The sequence below is a fragment of the Nipponia nippon genome, unplaced genomic scaffold (assembly GCF_047370975.1).
Source record: "Nipponia nippon isolate SJK-2023a ecotype South Korea unplaced genomic scaffold, ASM4737097v1 scaffold_7, whole genome shotgun sequence".
NCBI classification, from domain to species: Eukaryota; Metazoa; Chordata; class Aves; order Pelecaniformes; family Threskiornithidae; genus Nipponia; species Nipponia nippon.
The window spans coordinates 1,099,440-1,118,185 of NW_028262391.1; the positions used below are offsets into that span (position 1 = coordinate 1,099,440).

General features: G+C 38.9%; 1 protein-coding gene across 2 annotated transcripts in view; it reads right to left on the minus strand.

The window, feature by feature from the left end:
* The window catches only part of LOC148050743 (uncharacterized), a 302,993-nt gene that overhangs the window by 255,197 nt on the left and 29,050 nt on the right, over nucleotides 1–18,746 (minus strand). For both annotated transcript variants that reach the window (XR_015700443.1, XM_087739255.1), the window contains one exon: nucleotides 8,583–8,645. Coding sequence is in view for 1 of the 2 variants with exons in the window: in XM_087739255.1 (XP_087595381.1) it covers nucleotides 8,583–8,645 (63 nt within the window). In the remaining variant the exon portion in view is untranslated. The remainder of the gene's footprint in view (nucleotides 1–8,582; nucleotides 8,646–18,746) is intronic.

Sequence of the window (18,746 nt, forward strand, 5' to 3'; positions counted from 1 at the left end):
AAAAAAATCGTTATGACAGGATCTCTCATGCAAAGGGATGTACATCCGCCATCAGCAAGAACACTGACGCTTGAGCCATTGAAAAGCATGGAGTTGGGACAGGGAACTCCATGGGATGGCTGTGTAAGGCTGCACAACCTACTGTCGGCAGCGACCTTCCAACACCTCACAGGGAGCCCAAAGCGGGCTGTCCCTGGAAGACCGGATCAGAATTTAGCGCTAGGAGACTTGAGTTCAATTCACTACTCTCCTCAGAGGTTTTGCGATACCCTAAGAAAAAAATGGTTTCTACATCCAAGGACCCCAAAATAAAATGGGAAGGTAGGGCACTGCAAGCATAGGTCTCAATAGCGAGGCACCCAGATAAGACAGTGTGGGGAACCAGGTAGTAAACAAAATATCTAGAATAAAACGCCTAGCTATGGAAAAGAACTATACAGTTTTATACCCTGTTGTATCAAAAATCTTGATAATTTATACAACCCTCTTATCCATAGTGTTTAAGTACTTTTAAAAGTATGTATCTATCATCAAAATACTATCAGGATGAGACTAGATATCAGTGGAGAACAGACAGATGAGGCGAGTTGACCGTGGCCATTAAGATGTCTGTGGCAGAACAAAAGAAACTGAAGCAATTTCTCCATCCGTTGCCTTCTTACAGGAGGACTGCAGCTGCTAAGAATACGAGCACATAAAAATGAAAGAATTCAGGACCTATATGAAGGTCTTTGATTATATTACAAATTTGATCAAATATCAATCCATTACAGGAATCACCTAACAAAATTACACACACACACAGAGGGAGCGGATGGAATCAAAGTTTTCTAATATATTGTAATCATTTCCTTCACAAGCAATCCAGTACACAAAGAAAATATTTTGCTATCTACAGTTATTATGTATTTATAATACGCATAATAGACCGTAAGTTTGGAATCCATCAATGCATTTTACTGCATTAATATCTCCCAACTTTTACACAACATCCCTTTAAAATTACTACGTCTAGCTCTTTATTTTAATGGTGTGATGTGACAGATCTTAAGGAATCTGTTCCAACCCAGTAACTCCTACTTTCACTCCCACCCAAACATTCAATCTGTGTATTACAGCTACTTTTCATTTCATAACTTTTCTTTCATTTATCTTTAATAGGCTGAATTTACACGGCGAGTTCCTGAAAGCGAGCAAAAAAAGATGTTGCTGATTCTGTTTTAAATCAAATACATTTTAACTTCACTCTCTGCTACAAATCCATTCAGGGTTTACACTGACTTGACAATTTCCTTCATCCGCTTTTGTACGCTCCCAATCCCTTCATGCATTTCTCTTGCAGATGCAGGCTATACTTTTTCCATAAATGGAGTCAAATATACTTGACTGAAAAAACACTCAAAAGAACGCTAATTTCTGAAAGAATTTCAGCTCAAAAAATGTTACAAAATATATACCAAACTGAGACCTCAGCCCCTTGCCACATGCATTTCACAGGGGGAAAATTTCCAGATTACAAATTCAGTTTCTGTCAATTGTTTTAGTTTTCCCCGCTCTCAAATACCGCAGCATTTTCCATTGTAGTCAGCAATCTGCATACCCGTTTTACAAAATAGTTTCCAATTTTCCCTCTAGTCCATATTTGCTCCCATCCCATTTGATGCTTCTAATTGACTTACGCCGTTCCAGCACGCATAAGAAGGGTCACACCTACCTGTTAGACCTGGCAGCCACCAGAAAAAGGCTGTAGTGCAAAGCTTCGATGAGAGAAGCCTCAGAGAGATGTTCAAGCACAGGAAACAGGAGGCATTAAAGCACAATAGCTGATAGAACAGACTGAGCTCTCGGAAGGATTTGCTCCCTTAAGCCATAAAAGGTTATTTTTTGCACAGGGATATTTGTGTTCTCTGCGTGCGTAAATCAATGAAATTCAACTACATACATGTTTCTAACTCAAGAGATGCCATCATAGGCTATCAGATCTGTCAACCATGGAATCACGATGGAACTTAGTCAATTTCTATTACTTTTTATTTTTGAAATAAAGAATGATGAGAATTCCTAATATGCATCTTGCTAACCACAAAATGGGCAGTGATGATCTTAGTCACTTCACACAGCAAATAGAAATCCTAGAAGTGGCCAAATATTTCAAGAGCTCTTCACACAGCTGTACCACCTCCCGCTATATTCAAAAGTATTTTACTGACAGTACCTGATTAAGGTCATGGATCTGCAAGGTTAGGTTAGGAAAATAGTGCCATGTTATAATTAGCACATTTCCACAACACACAGAAGGCTTGCATCAGCATGATAAAAAGCCTTTATTTTGCTATTGCCCATAAAGTTATCCTTCCTTAATCTTCTAAGTTGACAAAGCATAGCATCAATGCTAAATAGGACCTTGGAAGTTAAGGTTGTCAGTCAGACATTATTCTCCTGGTAAAATTATTTTTACACACATATATGAGGCTAACAAAAATACTGCTCTGCTTTCACAGATAAGGCGGCACAGTAGCACCTAGAATCTTTAGTCAAGAACTGGGTCTTTACTGCATATGTAAACAGACATCAAAGTCATCAATCAGTGGCCTAGAAAACTTTCAAATGTACAGAGCAGTAAAGAAAGAGAAGACAGTGTAGGAAAGGGATATAAGAAAATGAATAAAGTTAAAAAATCCAAGAGACATATCCTTGGCACATCATAACATTCTTCAGTTCCAAATAAAACAGCAAGCATCCCTATAAATCTCCAGTCTAGAACTTTGATGATTTCAATTAAATTCCACCCACTAATACTTACATACAGTCGACTGCAAACAAGAATCTAAGATGCAGTGAAGTACCTTAAGTTGTAAATGGAACATGCATGGCGTCCTATGATCTCAAAACTAGTTCTGTTTTTTTGTCTATAAAGGCTTATCTGTCACAGACACGTAGAGAAAAAACTTTACGCCACCAGAGTCTGTGCTTGCTCTTTGCTTTATCATTTATTCTTTTTCTCAGGCTCCAAAAATACATTTAATATAGTTAGTTGAAACTAACTGAACACACTTGTCAGTAGAATTCAGCCACAGCTATCCCAAGCATTAATGCAGCATTTTAGCACCAAGTGTGCTACCTTTTAAACAGAGGAGTTCCACTTTCTGAGGCACGCTTACGGAGGCTGCTGGCCGGAGAGGCTACTGGAGCTCCAGCAAGCTCCTGCCGCTCTGCAGACTTTACCTGCCGCCTCCCCAGGCGACTGGCTCCTGTTACACACTGCTAAGAAACTACGGCTACAAGTCATTTACACCACATTAACTCATGACGTTTGGACCAGAAACAGATATTGCAACCTACCACAGACCCTCCTTGTGACAGCAAGCGATGGACATGATAAAGCATGAGCACATGGGATCTTTCAGCACATAACTCGCTCCCACCCAAAATTAACCACTGCTCAACTCAGGATAACTGATTTAAACCGCTTTCTTTCAAAACAAGAAGAGTCAGCATTTGAAGACGTTTGTTCATAATACTTCAGAGACCGGCCCCCGGACTGCCCAGAAGACAGCATGGGCAGAGGTGCCATTGTGGCTGGTCTGCACATCACGGCACAGGGAATGAGCCTGCTCTGCCCGGAGCCTTAGGTATCCCTGCGAGTGGGATACTCGCCAGAAGAATGAGGAATAAATGACCATCTAACAAAGCATGCAGCGCTCTGGTGCTGGCTGCTCTAAATATTCCACCTGTACAGAGACTGACCTCAGCAAAACTATCTTAAACAGAGTAATTCTTAAAGTAAAATGGAAGGGATGCCCTACAGTTACAATCAGAAATACCACATTAAGGGCTACAAGCACTTGGTGCTGGAAAGGACACCCTCAGTATTAACATGTCAACGAACGCACAGCTTCCACTTCCTGCGCTGGTTAGCGGAGATCACGGTGGAGGTCCCTCAGGTAAAAAGCAGTCTAGCTGTATGAGAGCAAGGAACCTTGCAGCAAACAGTACTTTTGCCTTTGGAGTCTATTACAGACCAAGTTTTTTCACAGAGTGGTTACTAGACCCCTTTCTCCTGTAGTTCTGCCCTTCTCTGCCGGCTTTGTAAGTCTGAGGACAAATTGCCAGGAGAGGACAGAACCAGCTCATTTCACGTTGCTGTTGGTATGCTATTACAAACACAGTCTGAAGAAGTTGAATCAATAAATATACCTGGGAGTGTCTCCCAGGTCTGCTTCATTAACCAGGAAAATAAAAAGACTGCAATGTGTAGTCCCAGTTGTGTCACAGACTTTATGATCTTTGAATAATAAACAAAATAACAGATAAATAACAAATGATCAATTTAAAAAAAGTCTTCCTTATCCAACAAAGCTACAAGAATAGCATTGGATCTTTTGTTTTTAATTGGGCAGGGGAAGACAGACAAAAATATTAAACCAGACACAGACATTGTGGGTGATGGCCACATTATGAGCACTTACGCTCTACAATGAATTCCAACACTCTGTCCCTCAAGGGTTTTGTTCCACTCAAAACAAAAGGATAAAACTGGCAGGAAGTATTTCAAAGCAGTATTATCCAGACATCACAACTCTACTGGATAGCAGTGTATCCTACAGGAAATTTGAAAATAAAAAGATACTTTTAAAGACTAGTTTGATGAAAACTTTTTATCTCAAGTCTTAGTTATGTCTTAGAATATTCTTAGTCACTGGACAGACTACAATGGGTTACATGTAATAATTTATTGGACTATTTTGTCTTCTCACAGAGTTTTATACGTAAGCCCAGAAACGCTCCACAGGAACACCTCTTTCTGTATTTCTTTTTACATAATGCAAACTGTTTGCTGTCCACAGTTAAACCTGACTAAATGGGAAGTCCAAGTAGGTGCTCGAAATAACAAAAGAAATTTTCTGAGATATTTTGCAGGTGTTCTACGAATCCACAGGGAATGAGCTGTTTCAAAAAACAAACAAACAACACCCCCCCCCCCCCCAAACAAAACAGACTGTATCACACAGTTCACACTGAACAGCAGATTTTTATCTACATTATAGGCCCGACTACACCAAACTCAGTTTATCAGGAATGCCATTAGGACGACAGTTCTAAGTGAGCACGATAATACTCTGTATCAGTACTCTGATGCATTGATACTACTGTCCCACCTCTAACTGACAGCCACCAGGCTCATTGAAAGCCAGGTCTGAAATCTGAAGAATTCTGGAAGCGTCCCGAGATGTTTGGGGATGGACTTCATGGAACAAAAGAAAACGCCGTGCACGTTACTCTGCTTTTCAAATTAAGATCAACACTGCCACAACGCACCCAGCCCCACAACCTGATGTCACTAAGCATCGGCCCCAGGAAGAACTGAAGCAGGATTGTCCAGCACGACTGCAGACATACCCTGTTCCGCTCATCAGCACCTGGGTGCGGAGTCTCACTTTGTTAGTGTTTCGGAGGAGAAGCTCACATTTCTTTTAAGAAGATCACACTGAATGGTAACAATACAGTAAGAAAAGTCAACTTTAAAAAAATTGCCATTTTTAGGGTAATGTGAACACAGACACCACTTTCAGCTGAATACAGCATCAGACCTGGGACAGTGAATCTAAATGGTGGTTAGGACCTGGAGGAGAAGGCCTGGGCCAGGGACAAAGTGTTAATGCCCCTTCCTTATCTTAACACCACCCACCACTCTTCAAATTTTCTCTTATCTCTTCTTTAACACTCTATACTCACTCCAGTTCCCGTATCTTCCTGTAGCTTTTTTCTCCTTTTATTTTCCTTTAAGGGACTCCTTCCAGTTGTGAGACTGCCTAGCTCTGCATTTTCTTATGGTCTTTACGAGAACCCAGTTACACCATAAGCTGCTACATATATTCACTAAGACTGAGCACGCTTTTAGTGTTCAGCAACTGAAAAATTTAACTGGAAGGAAAAGTGTTTCTTGCATGCAATGCAGAACCCTAGAGGGCACATGAGACTCAGGAATTATTGTCCTTTGTCCCCACCTCTTGCCGCCCAAGGTATTTAAAAAAAGAAAAAAAAAAGCCACTGAAAAGTCCATTGAAAATGTTTTCCCATGCCAATCCAGCTCAGTCTGATTAAACATCCAAACCACCTGTTTAAACACCCTAACCTTGGGCACTAGAATTATCTATATTCAACCGTCACTTCAACAGACACAACGGCTCACCCGTTGTGTTGCCAACCTGTCATGGCGTGCGTTTCCCTGTTCAGTTTATGCTGCACTGTATAATGTTCCCTGAGGAAGTACTTTCTAACTTGATATAACTTCAGTTCCCCATTTTGTTTCATTACTGTAAAATCCCCTCAAAGATTCAAATCAGAGACTATAATAATTATGCATACAAATTAAGTACATAATTACACACATTCTCAAAAAAAGTAGTAGTCATTTGTTGCTATAAGCTTCTCCTGCAACAAAGCCTTCCCAACAGGTGACTGAAATGATGGAGGACATTTGTTTTAAGAAGTACTGGAAGTAATTTATTATACAAATTCATCATACTCTAATGCAAAACGTGCTTGAGCTTAAAAGGTTCAAGCACAAGACTTGGCAACCTGACGTCAGGTACAGCTGGAGGTACTCCTGTAAGATCCAACCCATGTTTAAGAACCTTACAGTGGTTTACAAACAGTCTGCCACAAATGGAATACTGTCACCGAGTGCAACCCGACTTAGGGAAAAGTTTAGAGCGTGTCCATAAATACACATAAATAGCAGGGGGCAAAGTCAGAACTCCATTCAACACTCTCATCCCAAGTCCTTTGTTCTACTTACAAGATCACATCCTTAAAAAACTGTAGAAGAATTCATAAGAGGGAAAAGCTTGCACAGAGATAAAAATCTATGTTCTCTACATGTCCCACATAATTTTTAGAATTTATTTATTTTTTGACAGGTCCCAAAGTTCGAGCAAACTAGTGCAGCACAGCATATAGTAAGACGACAAGCCTTGATACCAGGATGAGACCACGGGGGACGCTCTCTCGCTTTGTTATTGTTTCATTTGTTAAATAATCGATTAAAACCTATTGGGTTTGACAAAGTCTTTAATGAAGACTATATCTTAAAGTTTAAGAAGGTATAGAGGAGGAAGGCTACAAAACTAAATAAAGAAAGGTTTATTATTATTTTTTAAAGGCGGGGGGGGAGAAGACAATCATTTAACCAAAATAAGCATCATAGGATACTGGTATGCAAGCGGGTGAAATTCTTACATTATCTAAATGACACAAACCAAACAAAGTCAACTACTTGTGTCTTTGTTTCCATACTCAGCACTAGAAAAGTCTCCCATTAATGCATTGTATACTGCATTTCTCAGGGTGGAAAGTCTGATGTTCTGCTAAAAATACCAAAGAGCAAAGCTATTAATTTCACAAATTTCTTCATCAATTCTAAATATATGAAAAATGGTAGACAATCACAAAATATGCAGCAGTGAGTTCCAGAAAAAGTTTTTTTGGAATTTTTCCATGTTTGCTGTTTTATAAGTCAGTCATTAGGAGGCAGCAAGTGGCTCAAAACCATGTGAGAAAACAAATCCTGTAGGAAATTGAAAGTGAATAGGATAGTAAGAACTAGGAGTGGGAAATTAATTCAGATACAAAAGTGACCTCTTGACATTCTGCAATTCAATCAGATGTCAGGTTACATCAAAGAAAATGCTTTGGAAGTGATTTGTTAAATAATTTGGGATCTCATTAATGGAAACCACACTCAAACTCTGTATGGTTGACTTTGGATTTTTGGTAATGTTAAAAAGCAAAAGACTTATCCTAGCCTGCTTTCCTATAGTAAGCTCTCTAAGTTGGTATCACGGCATTGTACACACATATGCGTAAGGAACACACAACAAATCATGTCTCACACCATTTCATCTAAAACAAACAGCTTAGAACTGGCAGTTCACGCTTCTAAAATATTCCTGTGGTTTCTCTTTTCAAAGTATAATTTAAAAGCCAATGTGGTTTTACTAGTGCTTCATTAACAATAATAAGATCTTACCCAGTAACATTCATACCTCTCCACTCTTCCTACCAGAATACAGCATAAGCCTAGCTAAAAATAAGACGAGAAGCTTTCTTAAAAAATAACCCCCAGAATTTCTACTGTGAGTGCCTACATTTTTGTAAAACTGCTAGTAATAGTTTATATTGTGCAACCAGGAAGCTGTTTTCAAAATGCATTTATATCCTGAATCAAAACACAAGTGGAAAAGGAGAAACATTTTACATTCCAAGCAAGTCTGTAAATATGAAATGATTAAAATATGGGCTAGGTTTGCTCACATCTTTGAATATGACATGTAAATTAGTGTTTATTTCACAAGCTGTATTATCTTCAACACAGAACAATGCACTTATCTGTATCTGACTAAACAGTTATGGTAAGTAACAGAGATAAGAAGAATTAAACAACATCAATATTTCATGTTAATAGATTCATACAGCTGCACAACATTCTTACAATACAGAATTTGCAATTAATCCAACATTTTCAGCTTTTCCACACTCATCGTGGAATACGAATAACAAAAAACAAGGCATAAACTTACTGTTTGTTAGGTGTCCAGTGTCCTTTGGTCTGAGTCAATGGGAAATAATTACCACTAGGAAATCTGGTAAGCAGAAATACAATAAAAATAAACATTAGCATGCCAAAAAGAATAAACTCAGCTTTCCTGCAAGTATTTTTCCCCATAATACTTCACAGGCAAGGTTAAAAAAAGAAAAAGAACCAAAAAAAGCAAAGTTGAAAAAATAAATATACACATTTAAAACATAGTCCAGCAGTGTTCAAGGATCCTTGCCTCTCAAACTTTAAAGCAGCACAGACAAATGTTGAGATGCCTATAATAGAACAAAAATCCAAGTTCTCAATCACTAGTTACGCAGTATGTGTCAGTAAGGAAGACAATTTCCAAAATAATGATTAATGTATTATCCAGATTTTTCCTCTCTCTCTCTTTTCCCCTTCCCATTCAGGTTTTTCTTCTTATAAAATGCACATAGGTTTTTTCTTCCCTGTACCCTGACTCAGGCCTGGCTTTGAAATGCATTTCAATCTCTCAACACAGACTGCTTTCACTGCATTTAGAGTCCCACCAAGGCCCAGCTTTAAAAGCTACTGATTCTTTTTTTCTTTAGCCTTCCTCACAAAGGAAGGGTATTTTGTAAATTACCAGCTCGTTCAGATCAACAAAAGGTACTTTCATAGAAAGCCCCATTTGATTTTGCTCAAATTTGATTACAAGGATGGAGAAAAGGAAAGGAAGTCAAAAAGAAAAACCCCAGATGGCTTTTTCATTCATCTCAGTGAATGAGCTTTATCTGTGCCTTTTGAAACTGTAGCAGTGGAAAAGCATTTCTGTTGGCTTAAAAAACTTGACAAAAATTATTGGTTTGCCATTTCTCATGTAACTGCCATTGGGAACTGGATGAAAAGACTTTTTCATGGGATCGCCTGCTTGGATCAAAATAATGGAGATTAGGTATTTCATTATAAATTACAGTGGGAGATAGAGCAGGCTGTCATATTAATAGCAACCTGCTCATGGCCTTCAATGGTAGCTATTCTCCTAGACAAAGGACCAAGGGGGTTGTCTATTGAACTTGTACTTTAGGCCTGATCAATTTTCTATCATCAAGGCAAAAGGTGAGGTGACTAACAAAAGAATTCACACATGACTGACCTCATAAGCCTATAGATAAAACAGCTTAAAGAAACAAAACACATCCTGAAATTATGGGTGATAAACTGTATAAAGGAAAAAGAAGAAGAGAAATGATAGAAAAAGGGGAAGAAAGAGCATGTGGTCTATAATTCTCCCTCCCTTCTTAGGTGAACGGACATATTAAAAGCTACTTGTTTTCAGCTGCAGATAATTGCAGCCTTTGCTTTGCCATGTTCTGCCTTAAATCCTTCCGTGTACTTTTTCCTCCAACACTGTTCCAGTAATTTCATTCACGAGTAACCACAGTACCGAGTTTAATATGGAACTTCCAAGGGCTGTAGCCACACACAGAAAGGATTACACATAACATCGTAGGCAGAAAGGTGTCACACACGCATTACGTTTATAATCAAACCACAGGAATAGCTACGATCCTTTGGGTCAGTATGTTTTTGTACAAAACCTTGCTAATTAAGCGAAAGTTGGACAACTGAGTTACATCACAAGAGCATCCCCCGGAGCTTGAAAGTCTTGACACCCTTCTTTCACTACGATAGCATGTAGTTTTATACAGTGTGCAAAACAGCATGTAAAATGCCCGTAGTATATTTAGTACAAGTATACTAGTAGATTACAAGTATATTAGCTGCATTTCTGCTGCTGCTTCCGAGGAGATGAAGACCCTTCTACAGCATTAGCATTCGGCTTTGCCGATCAGCTAGAGATACAGAGGGTGAAAGCTGCACTCTCCTGAAGCCGAATATATAGCAGCAAAATGTTCACTGATTTCTGTCAAGATTAAGATTTCCTCCAGTTTGCTGTACAGACAGAAACTCAATTATCCAGAACTCTTTTATACAAAGAACTATGGTTCCCGATACATCTTAACCCTGTTGAAGTTTACCACAAGATGTTAAAGTGTTCATATCCCCTACCATAACATTTGCATAATTAAGGGAAAATTGTAGAAGCATGCAAATATTTGTATTTGAAGGCCAAACCCTAGCTAAACCAGCTGAGAATTCCCCTTGCATACAGTTAACAGCAGCTTAAGCGTACATGGTACCCAGCAGTCCAATCTCACCACACCAGGGTAGAGGATAACAGTCTAGGGTTCGGTTTCAAGTCCCAGCTACGCAACACCAAGAAGTCAGCATGTGCCGAGTTTTCCGAGATATTTAGGAATTTCTCCTTTCAGCCCTACCAGTGCAGTGATACTGCAATTTCAAAAATGAAGCTAGGTACTGATTCATGGCGCTCTGCCACAGATCACAGATCCACCTGTCTGCATAACAATATTTATGTAAAGACACTGAAACAATCCAGGCTAAAAATGGACACTTTTTAGTGAGGCAAGATCCAGAAACAGCTAGACAGGACACATGGGAGGCTACAAACTGGTGCAGGGGAGGAACGTCTAACTACAACTTTGCTGCAGAAGCCAATGGACTGTTGAATTACAGACCGAGTCCTACCAAAAACAAATGTGCATTCATTATTATGCAGAAACATTAAATAACTCATTGTAAACACCATTTCTGGAAGTAAAGACAAGATGAAGTCAAGCAAAACAACAGCATTATGTGTTAAGCTTTGGCTGCCAATGCAAAAAACTGAGAGTCACTGCCAGAGCACGTACCTCAAACACGTGACATCAGATTTGAAATTAGTAGAAGCCCTAGTGGTAATGGTATCTTTCCATTACCCCAGAGATGCACTGATGATCACTAAATGATTAGCAATTAATCCCAACTTTACATCCTCTATGAGGGGCTCTACTGAGTAGTTACAGAAGAAAGAGCTCTTGTAATCATTGTAGATAGCTCTCGGAAAGTATTGGCTCTGTGCTCAGTAGCAGTGAGAAAGGCAAATTGAATATTAAGAGCTATTTGAAAAAAATTATAGCCCAAGCAGAAGATACATTTTGTTACAGCACCAATATAATTTGAGTACCCCATATTAAAAGTCAGAAGCAAGGTGATGTACCAAAAAAGACACATAGGTGCAACCACACATTTCAGAAGAAATAATTAAGCAAGCACTGCCTGCCACTAAGACACAGGCAGACTTGACTCACAGAACACATCTCATACAGGACACATGTAATCAGCAATTTTGCCATGCACACTGGAGAATTAATCAAAAGCCAATTACAAGGTTGCCTTTTTTTTTTTTTCTTTTCTGTTTTGCTTTGCTTATTTAAGCAGGACTCCCCTCACACCCCCACATTATAATGCTGTGGTAGACCCTAATGGTAAAGGTTCGTGCCTTTACATTCCACCTCCTGTCCTCGCAGACCTGCCTATATAGGGGCATCCTTACATTTGCCCATGCTACCGCTGCTTGCGCTGCCCTCGGAAGCAGGAGGGAACGCGAACCCAACCCCAAATCCAATTCTGTTGCTCAGACAACAGTACTACGTATCTTAAAGTGCACGCTGCGTTTCCCACTCCGGGCCCCTCCATAACGGTACAGTAGTGTTGCCCAGCCAGTTACTCTGTATGCCAAAGGGCTAGTTTTGTATTACAAGTCCAGATCTTGCTGAACACCTGCTTCTGGGTAAAAGCACCAGTAACTGACACAGGAGACAGAATTAATAATATTTGAGATGATTTTTAGACTGCAAAACATTGTTGATACAAAGGCTGGCTTAATTTTTGATAATTGTCAAATACTGAGCTCTAGTAGTAACCAGAATTGATATCCCCTAAAGCAGTTTTCATAAGAATTTGTGAATAGCTGTTTCACTTTTGAATGATAATGTGTTAATCTAAATTAAATTTCCCAGGTAAATCAACAAAGCTCTTTCTAAGTTTAACGTCGGCGTTCTGTGCTCCTGTAAGCACTCCATCTCTTTGGACGTACTGATTCCAGGGTAGCAGAGTCATTGCCAAAGCTAATGAAAATAATTCAGAGAGAACCCCCTGAATAAGAAATGTCCACCTAGGTAACGTAATTATAAAGCGTGTGTCCACATAGCGGGCCAAGCCAACCAAAGCCTCAAGAATAACTCCCCTCGTAGAACAACCATGAAAGCCGTTTCCGTTGGCTTTTGATGACTTTTGCCTGAGATGTGTTTGGTTTGTTCTCAGCTTCCACATCGCAAACTCATTGCCACATTTTCCCCTAATTCATAATCTCAGCGCAAGAGACTCGCAGAATAAACACGGTCTGTTACCCTCAACGTCTATCAGCTTCCCTTGGCCCAGACACTTTGAACAGCACAATATCTAACTGCTTTTCCCTCTCCATTAGTTCTTGGTGAAATAATTGGACTTAAAAGGTCATTTTTGGTTTTGAAAGTACATATCAAGGATTTTTTCCCAATTTCTTTTTGAATACGTTTTCTGAATAATCTTTGCAAATAATTCTTACAGTGTACTTTAAAGAAGCACAGCAGACATCATAGCACGATGTCTTGTGATCAGCCATACTGGCTGAATGAAATGTCTTGTTTTCTGATGAGGCCCATCAAATCAAAAAAAGGGACTACACACATGCTTACATGTTTCCCTGAACAGCGACCTGCGCGGGTAACATTCAGAAATGCCTATTTGCACAATCTCCAGTTAGAAATTTGTTTTCCATTAAAATTCAACGTGCATTCTTGCCAATGAAGAAAAACAAACAAGGAACGTGTTTTTGGTTGTGTTTTTTTTTTTTTTTTTGCCTACCAATAAGGGAACGTAGATTTACAAGACACTTTTTACAGTTTAGTCAAGACAGTAACACTAATAATTCTTAGCCCAGTTTATGAATGAAGTGGTGCATAAGCATATGCAGTAAAACCATTCCCCATGTTTCCTCAAGTTATTTTGCAGCAACTAGATAAGTGACGCTACCTGCCTGCATACCTCTCTCAAAGTCTTTTTAGACATATTGGGATAGAATTGTTTTTCTTTTTTAAAGAAAATAGCATTTGATAGTTTCCCTCCTTTAGGGTTGTAGAAGGTTCATTATCAGCTTTAATTGTACTAGGCAGGAAGAGGGCTAATAAGCGTAAAGAGTCTGTCGCGTATCATTAACATTTTAAATCGCTGTGGTTGCTAAACCCAAGCGGTATTAATAGCATTTGAGGAAGCAATGTCATAGGTCAGAGAAAGTGAAAACACAAGCTTGCTTGTTTTGTGGCTTCTAACCACAAAACAATAAATGTCTGCTAAATCATTTGGGGTAGAGCAGATACGTTCATGGCATAAGACAAGCAGAGAGTGCTCTGCCAGTAACTCGCTCCCATTTGTACAATAAAAGTTCTGTTTAAGTGATTTGGTCCATTTTGATTGCTGCAGTATGGCATGTAAAACGACTTGCTGGGAAGCCATTCCCAGAGCGCTCAGGATTTTAAAGTTAGTGTACTTAATTTCACCTGCCACCTCAAGGAAGGCAGTGGAAGTCAAGGAGCACAAGTGTGGCTTACTCTAGGCATGAAACTACTTAGGAAAAGGCTCCCTCCTCCACACTCCCCATGACCTAGCTCTTTGTTCCTTTTAAAGTTTCCTTGTCTTATTTCCAGCTCTTTTCTCCTTACATTCCACTGTATTGCTTTCACTTCCCTGACTAAATTTTTGAAACCACTGTAAACAGGGAATATAGGGAACACCTGATGCAGATGCGTCCTGAAAAATATCCCATTCTAGAAAGGAGGTTTAGAGTTCCTTATCTCAAAGATTATTGAATACCCAGATTGGGTAGGGGGTTTCTTAATTTCAAATTAAAGTGTCTTTAAAAAAAAAAGTTTCAAAATACAAAAAGGTGAATCACAGATTTGGATGAAAAAAATGTTTATGCCACTGGGAGAATATGTTGTATCAGTAAGAACTGTAAGGTAGTGAAAGTAGTACCCAGAACCCGATTTGTCTGGCTTGCCCCAGCTGGGGGCAGGGGTATTAGACACTTTAGGACAAGGTGCTTTTTGATGTCTGACTCAGTTTAGAATCATAGAATGGTTTGGGATGGAAGGGACCTCTAAAGGCCATCTAGTCCAACCACCCTGCAGCGAGCAGGGACATCGTCTAGTTTCAGGAATTGAGAGGTGCTTTTATTGAGGTAGTTATAAATGAAGTCATGTATGAAAATACTACATGAGAAAGTATTAACTAAATTTATAACTTCATTACACTTTTTCATTGATGTATCACTATAGATAAAAATATGGTGGCTTTTTAACTCAAAAATACAGTATAAGAAGTGAGGAGAGCCACAGGCTGAACTGATGAAATTATCCAAATTGCAACCTGAACAATGCACTAGACTAGCACTTGAATTTACAAGTAATCACACAAAGGCAATCGTATGAGACAACAGCAAATAAAACCAATACATGTTAAGAAGTAACATTTTAACAAACCCAGAGAACTGACAGACAAGGTTGCCTGAGACAGACATATGGAAAAAAAGAAATCAAGAAGAAAAAAGCAGCTTTTTTTTTTTTAACAAAAAGGCAAATAAAGAAAACAGGCGAAGTTGATTGCCCCAGTACAAAGGAAGGATATAAATATTTTAAGTTTTAGTCCTCTTGGTTAGAAGTTAATTTCTTCATTGACTTTAAGCATAAGATGTAAGCATCTGGAAGTGGAAACTGTCAAATATAAATATAAAAGAATAGCATGAGCACGCAAAGGCAGTGCCAGAAAAAGTGAACAAACAAATGGAGGTACAACTAGCAAGAGACAAAGGACAAAAAGAAATTCTACAAATACACTTCAGCATAAGAGAAAGATCAAAAAAGACTATTTGGTCAGCAGCCTGAAGGTGAAAGCAAGCTATTGACATATTGCACCAAGAAGTCTGAAGTGTTTATTGCTTTATTGACAGTTGTTACTAAGAAGCTCAATTGTAATCAACTGGCTTCCACAACTAAAAGCTATTAAAAAAAAAAAAAAAAAGGCAGGACAATATCAGGGCAGAATGGGGAAATAAAAGATTAGGAAAAGTATGTAGATCAAATAATTCAAAACTGGCTATGCCATATTAAATTTGCCCAAAGTCTTAGAGAAGTGGATGAATATCAGAGCTATTACTGCTTGAAAGCTGGTATCATTAGAATTGTTTCTGAAAGCACATGATGGATGGATATGGGTACAAAAGCCTTTAAAAGAGCAAAAATAATGCCTGCCTTACAAGGAGGAGGGAGAAACTATACCCTAGCTACTTTAACTCTCTTTGCTTTCCAGTTGGTAAGTCACTTAAAACAAAAAGAGGAAACGAGTAACCGAGCATGGATTCATCAAGAACAAGGTGCGACAAGCCTCATCGTACGGGAAGTAACGGACGTTGCATTTCATCATTTCAGGAAGACTTTTGGCATCATCGCACAGTCTCCTGGTCTAACCAAGAAACATCATCTAAATCATATTACTATAGGGTAAATAGCTATAGAAAAAAAAAAATGACACTATAGCTATCAGTGATTCACTGTCTGAAAGGAAAAAGGCATGAAGTGGAGTTCTTGGCCAGCACTGAATCCAGTACTACTCTATTTTCATCATTAATCTTGATGATGGGGGAGGGACTGCTCCCATAATGTCTGAAGGCAGGTCTAAGCTAGGAAGGTCTGCAGGCACACTGGGGGGACACAATTAGAGTCCAAAAAGATCTTGGTAGAAATGGTTTGCAAAAGATTAACTGTGATTCAAGGATAGGTACATTATTTCTTGCTCTCAGAAACGTAGGTTGAGAAATGGCGCAACACTTTTGCACTGAAGGATCTGGATCAGAAGCTAAACCTGAATCTACAAAGCTATTGCAGATAAAAGCAGGTATCATACGGGAAGCCTTGCAGACAGAATAAAGCATGCCCTGAATGCCACCTGAAATGATCTTTTTGCTTTCCTTGCTTTTGATAAGGCCTTAAATGGATTACTGTTTAGTTGTGGACACTGCGTGCAGGTTAAAAAGAAGACGCAGTTAATTTGAAAGAGCAGCATTTGAGGGGGGGAGGGTGGGGGTGGTCAAGAAAAGACTGACATATTGGACCTTATTCTAAAAAAGACTTAAAAACCCCATCACTTCAACACAACAGAAATGTGCATGTCTATTCCAGAAATGGAGATTTGAGTTGGACATTAAAAAAGCTTTGCAGAGGTAAAAGACAGATGTGTAAGGAAAACAGACAACAGATAGCTTTGGAAACTGGTTAGAATAACATCTGTCAGGAATGGTTTAGTTATAACAGATTCTGCATTTAAGACAATTTCTTAAGGTTTCTTCCCGACTTTCTTCCACTTATCGTTTTATCTTAAAATAACCATAAAACACAAAAGTAGCTGAAAATATCATTTCACCAAATCCTGTTAGAACTGTTATATATGCCAAGATTTAAAGTAACTTTTCCTCAAACTTTATAAACTCAGAATGCTCTCTAAGCCAAACAGAATCAGTTATGGCCCGGTCCCATTTTACCTTTCTTACACAATTGTTACTACCCCGTTGAGGACAGCTGATCCTCTACCTCTCTTCCTAAACCGCCCCATTTCCCTTCCCCTTCTGAACCTTCAGGTGCATGAACCAAACATGAAACCTCATGGCAAGCGCCTCTGAACTTCTGAAATGAGAGTGAATCTGCTCACATACAGGACTACAGCATCAAGTCCAAAAAACCCCATACATTACACACATCTGTGTAAACTGCCTGAAGTAGATATTCCAACACATGAAGACCCAATGCTCAGTACCCTTAATACTTGGAAAGCTTCTTAGATACTAATTAAACAAATTAAATAAACATCTCTCTCTGCATAACCTCTGGCCGCGTCAACCTTAAACCAACAGTATGGTGCATGGTGTTCTTTGACTGGACTTCTATCTTCCAGCCTAATGCAAGTGATTTCCGCAATCTGACAACTCCAGTTTCAATTACCATGACAACACGAACACATAATTATACACATGCGTTGAAGGCAAAATGAGAGGAGTAGAAAGCATCTGGAGAACTTTGTGTGTGTACCTGCGTGCTAAACAAAAAACCTCCCCCAGACTGGAATGTATTTCTCTTAAATATATTTTTACAGGGGAACATAATGGTTAGCAAAACAGTGAATTACATTTATTTGAATTCAACAAAACATTAATTAAACAATATGATTACCTCAAACTTCATTTTATTACATTTTTCAGTTCCACTAGAAAAAAATCAAAAAGTTAACCAAAAGAAAAGTTTTCTATGCAGTTCAGATTTTGAATGAGATCTCATATAATTATAAATACTTGTTAGGCTGTTAGGGACTGCTTCGTGTTAGGGGTTTAATTTGGGAATTTATTATTATCAAAACAAATGTGTTGATTAGAATACTTACACAATGACAATTATAAGGTGTTCAAAACCTCCTTTTTTGGTAAATACAGCTTTCCTGTACTGGAATAACAAGCTTAAAGAATTGTGTCTTCTATTTAAAGATTTATTTTTAAGAAACACTTAAAAAAAAGTCCCCGATTTTTATTAAATATCATAGCCTAGTCGTCTCTGTTCCCAGTAACATATTTCAACACAGTTGTGAATAATTCTAATTTCAGTCTTTGTGCCTGTTCACCACTGATTTTTTACCTCTATAGTGGTATCAACAAATACTTCAGTTATTATCAGTTAGGAGCAGCTGTGGTGGCTTTTGAGGTAAAAAAGAGATGCCTTCAGACAAGGACTGAAGTCACCAAGCTCATGTAACTAGGACACTGAAGCTGGTAGCTAACCTGGGCATTAGTTTCAGCTATCGAGCAGGGAGCAGAAGTCTATTACCATACTTCTGAGAAATCAGTCCAGTTCATCAGGTTATATCTGTGCAATTTCCCTCGCTGACATCTAATTTTTTGGATGCAGGAAAAATTTATTTTTGCTACAAAATATCAAAATGAAATGTAGTTATGACTGCAGAAGTACAGGACTGGTCTCCAACTATTTTCCCTAGCAAGAACAGCCAACTTTTCCCAGAACACGGAACCTTTCGCCATTACAAGCTCTGGCTTTGTCAGCACGTGGGATTTGGCCACTGCTCCCAGAATCAGGAGGTCAGAAGCTCCTTGTCAGTAACATGTATTGCTCACTGGTATTTG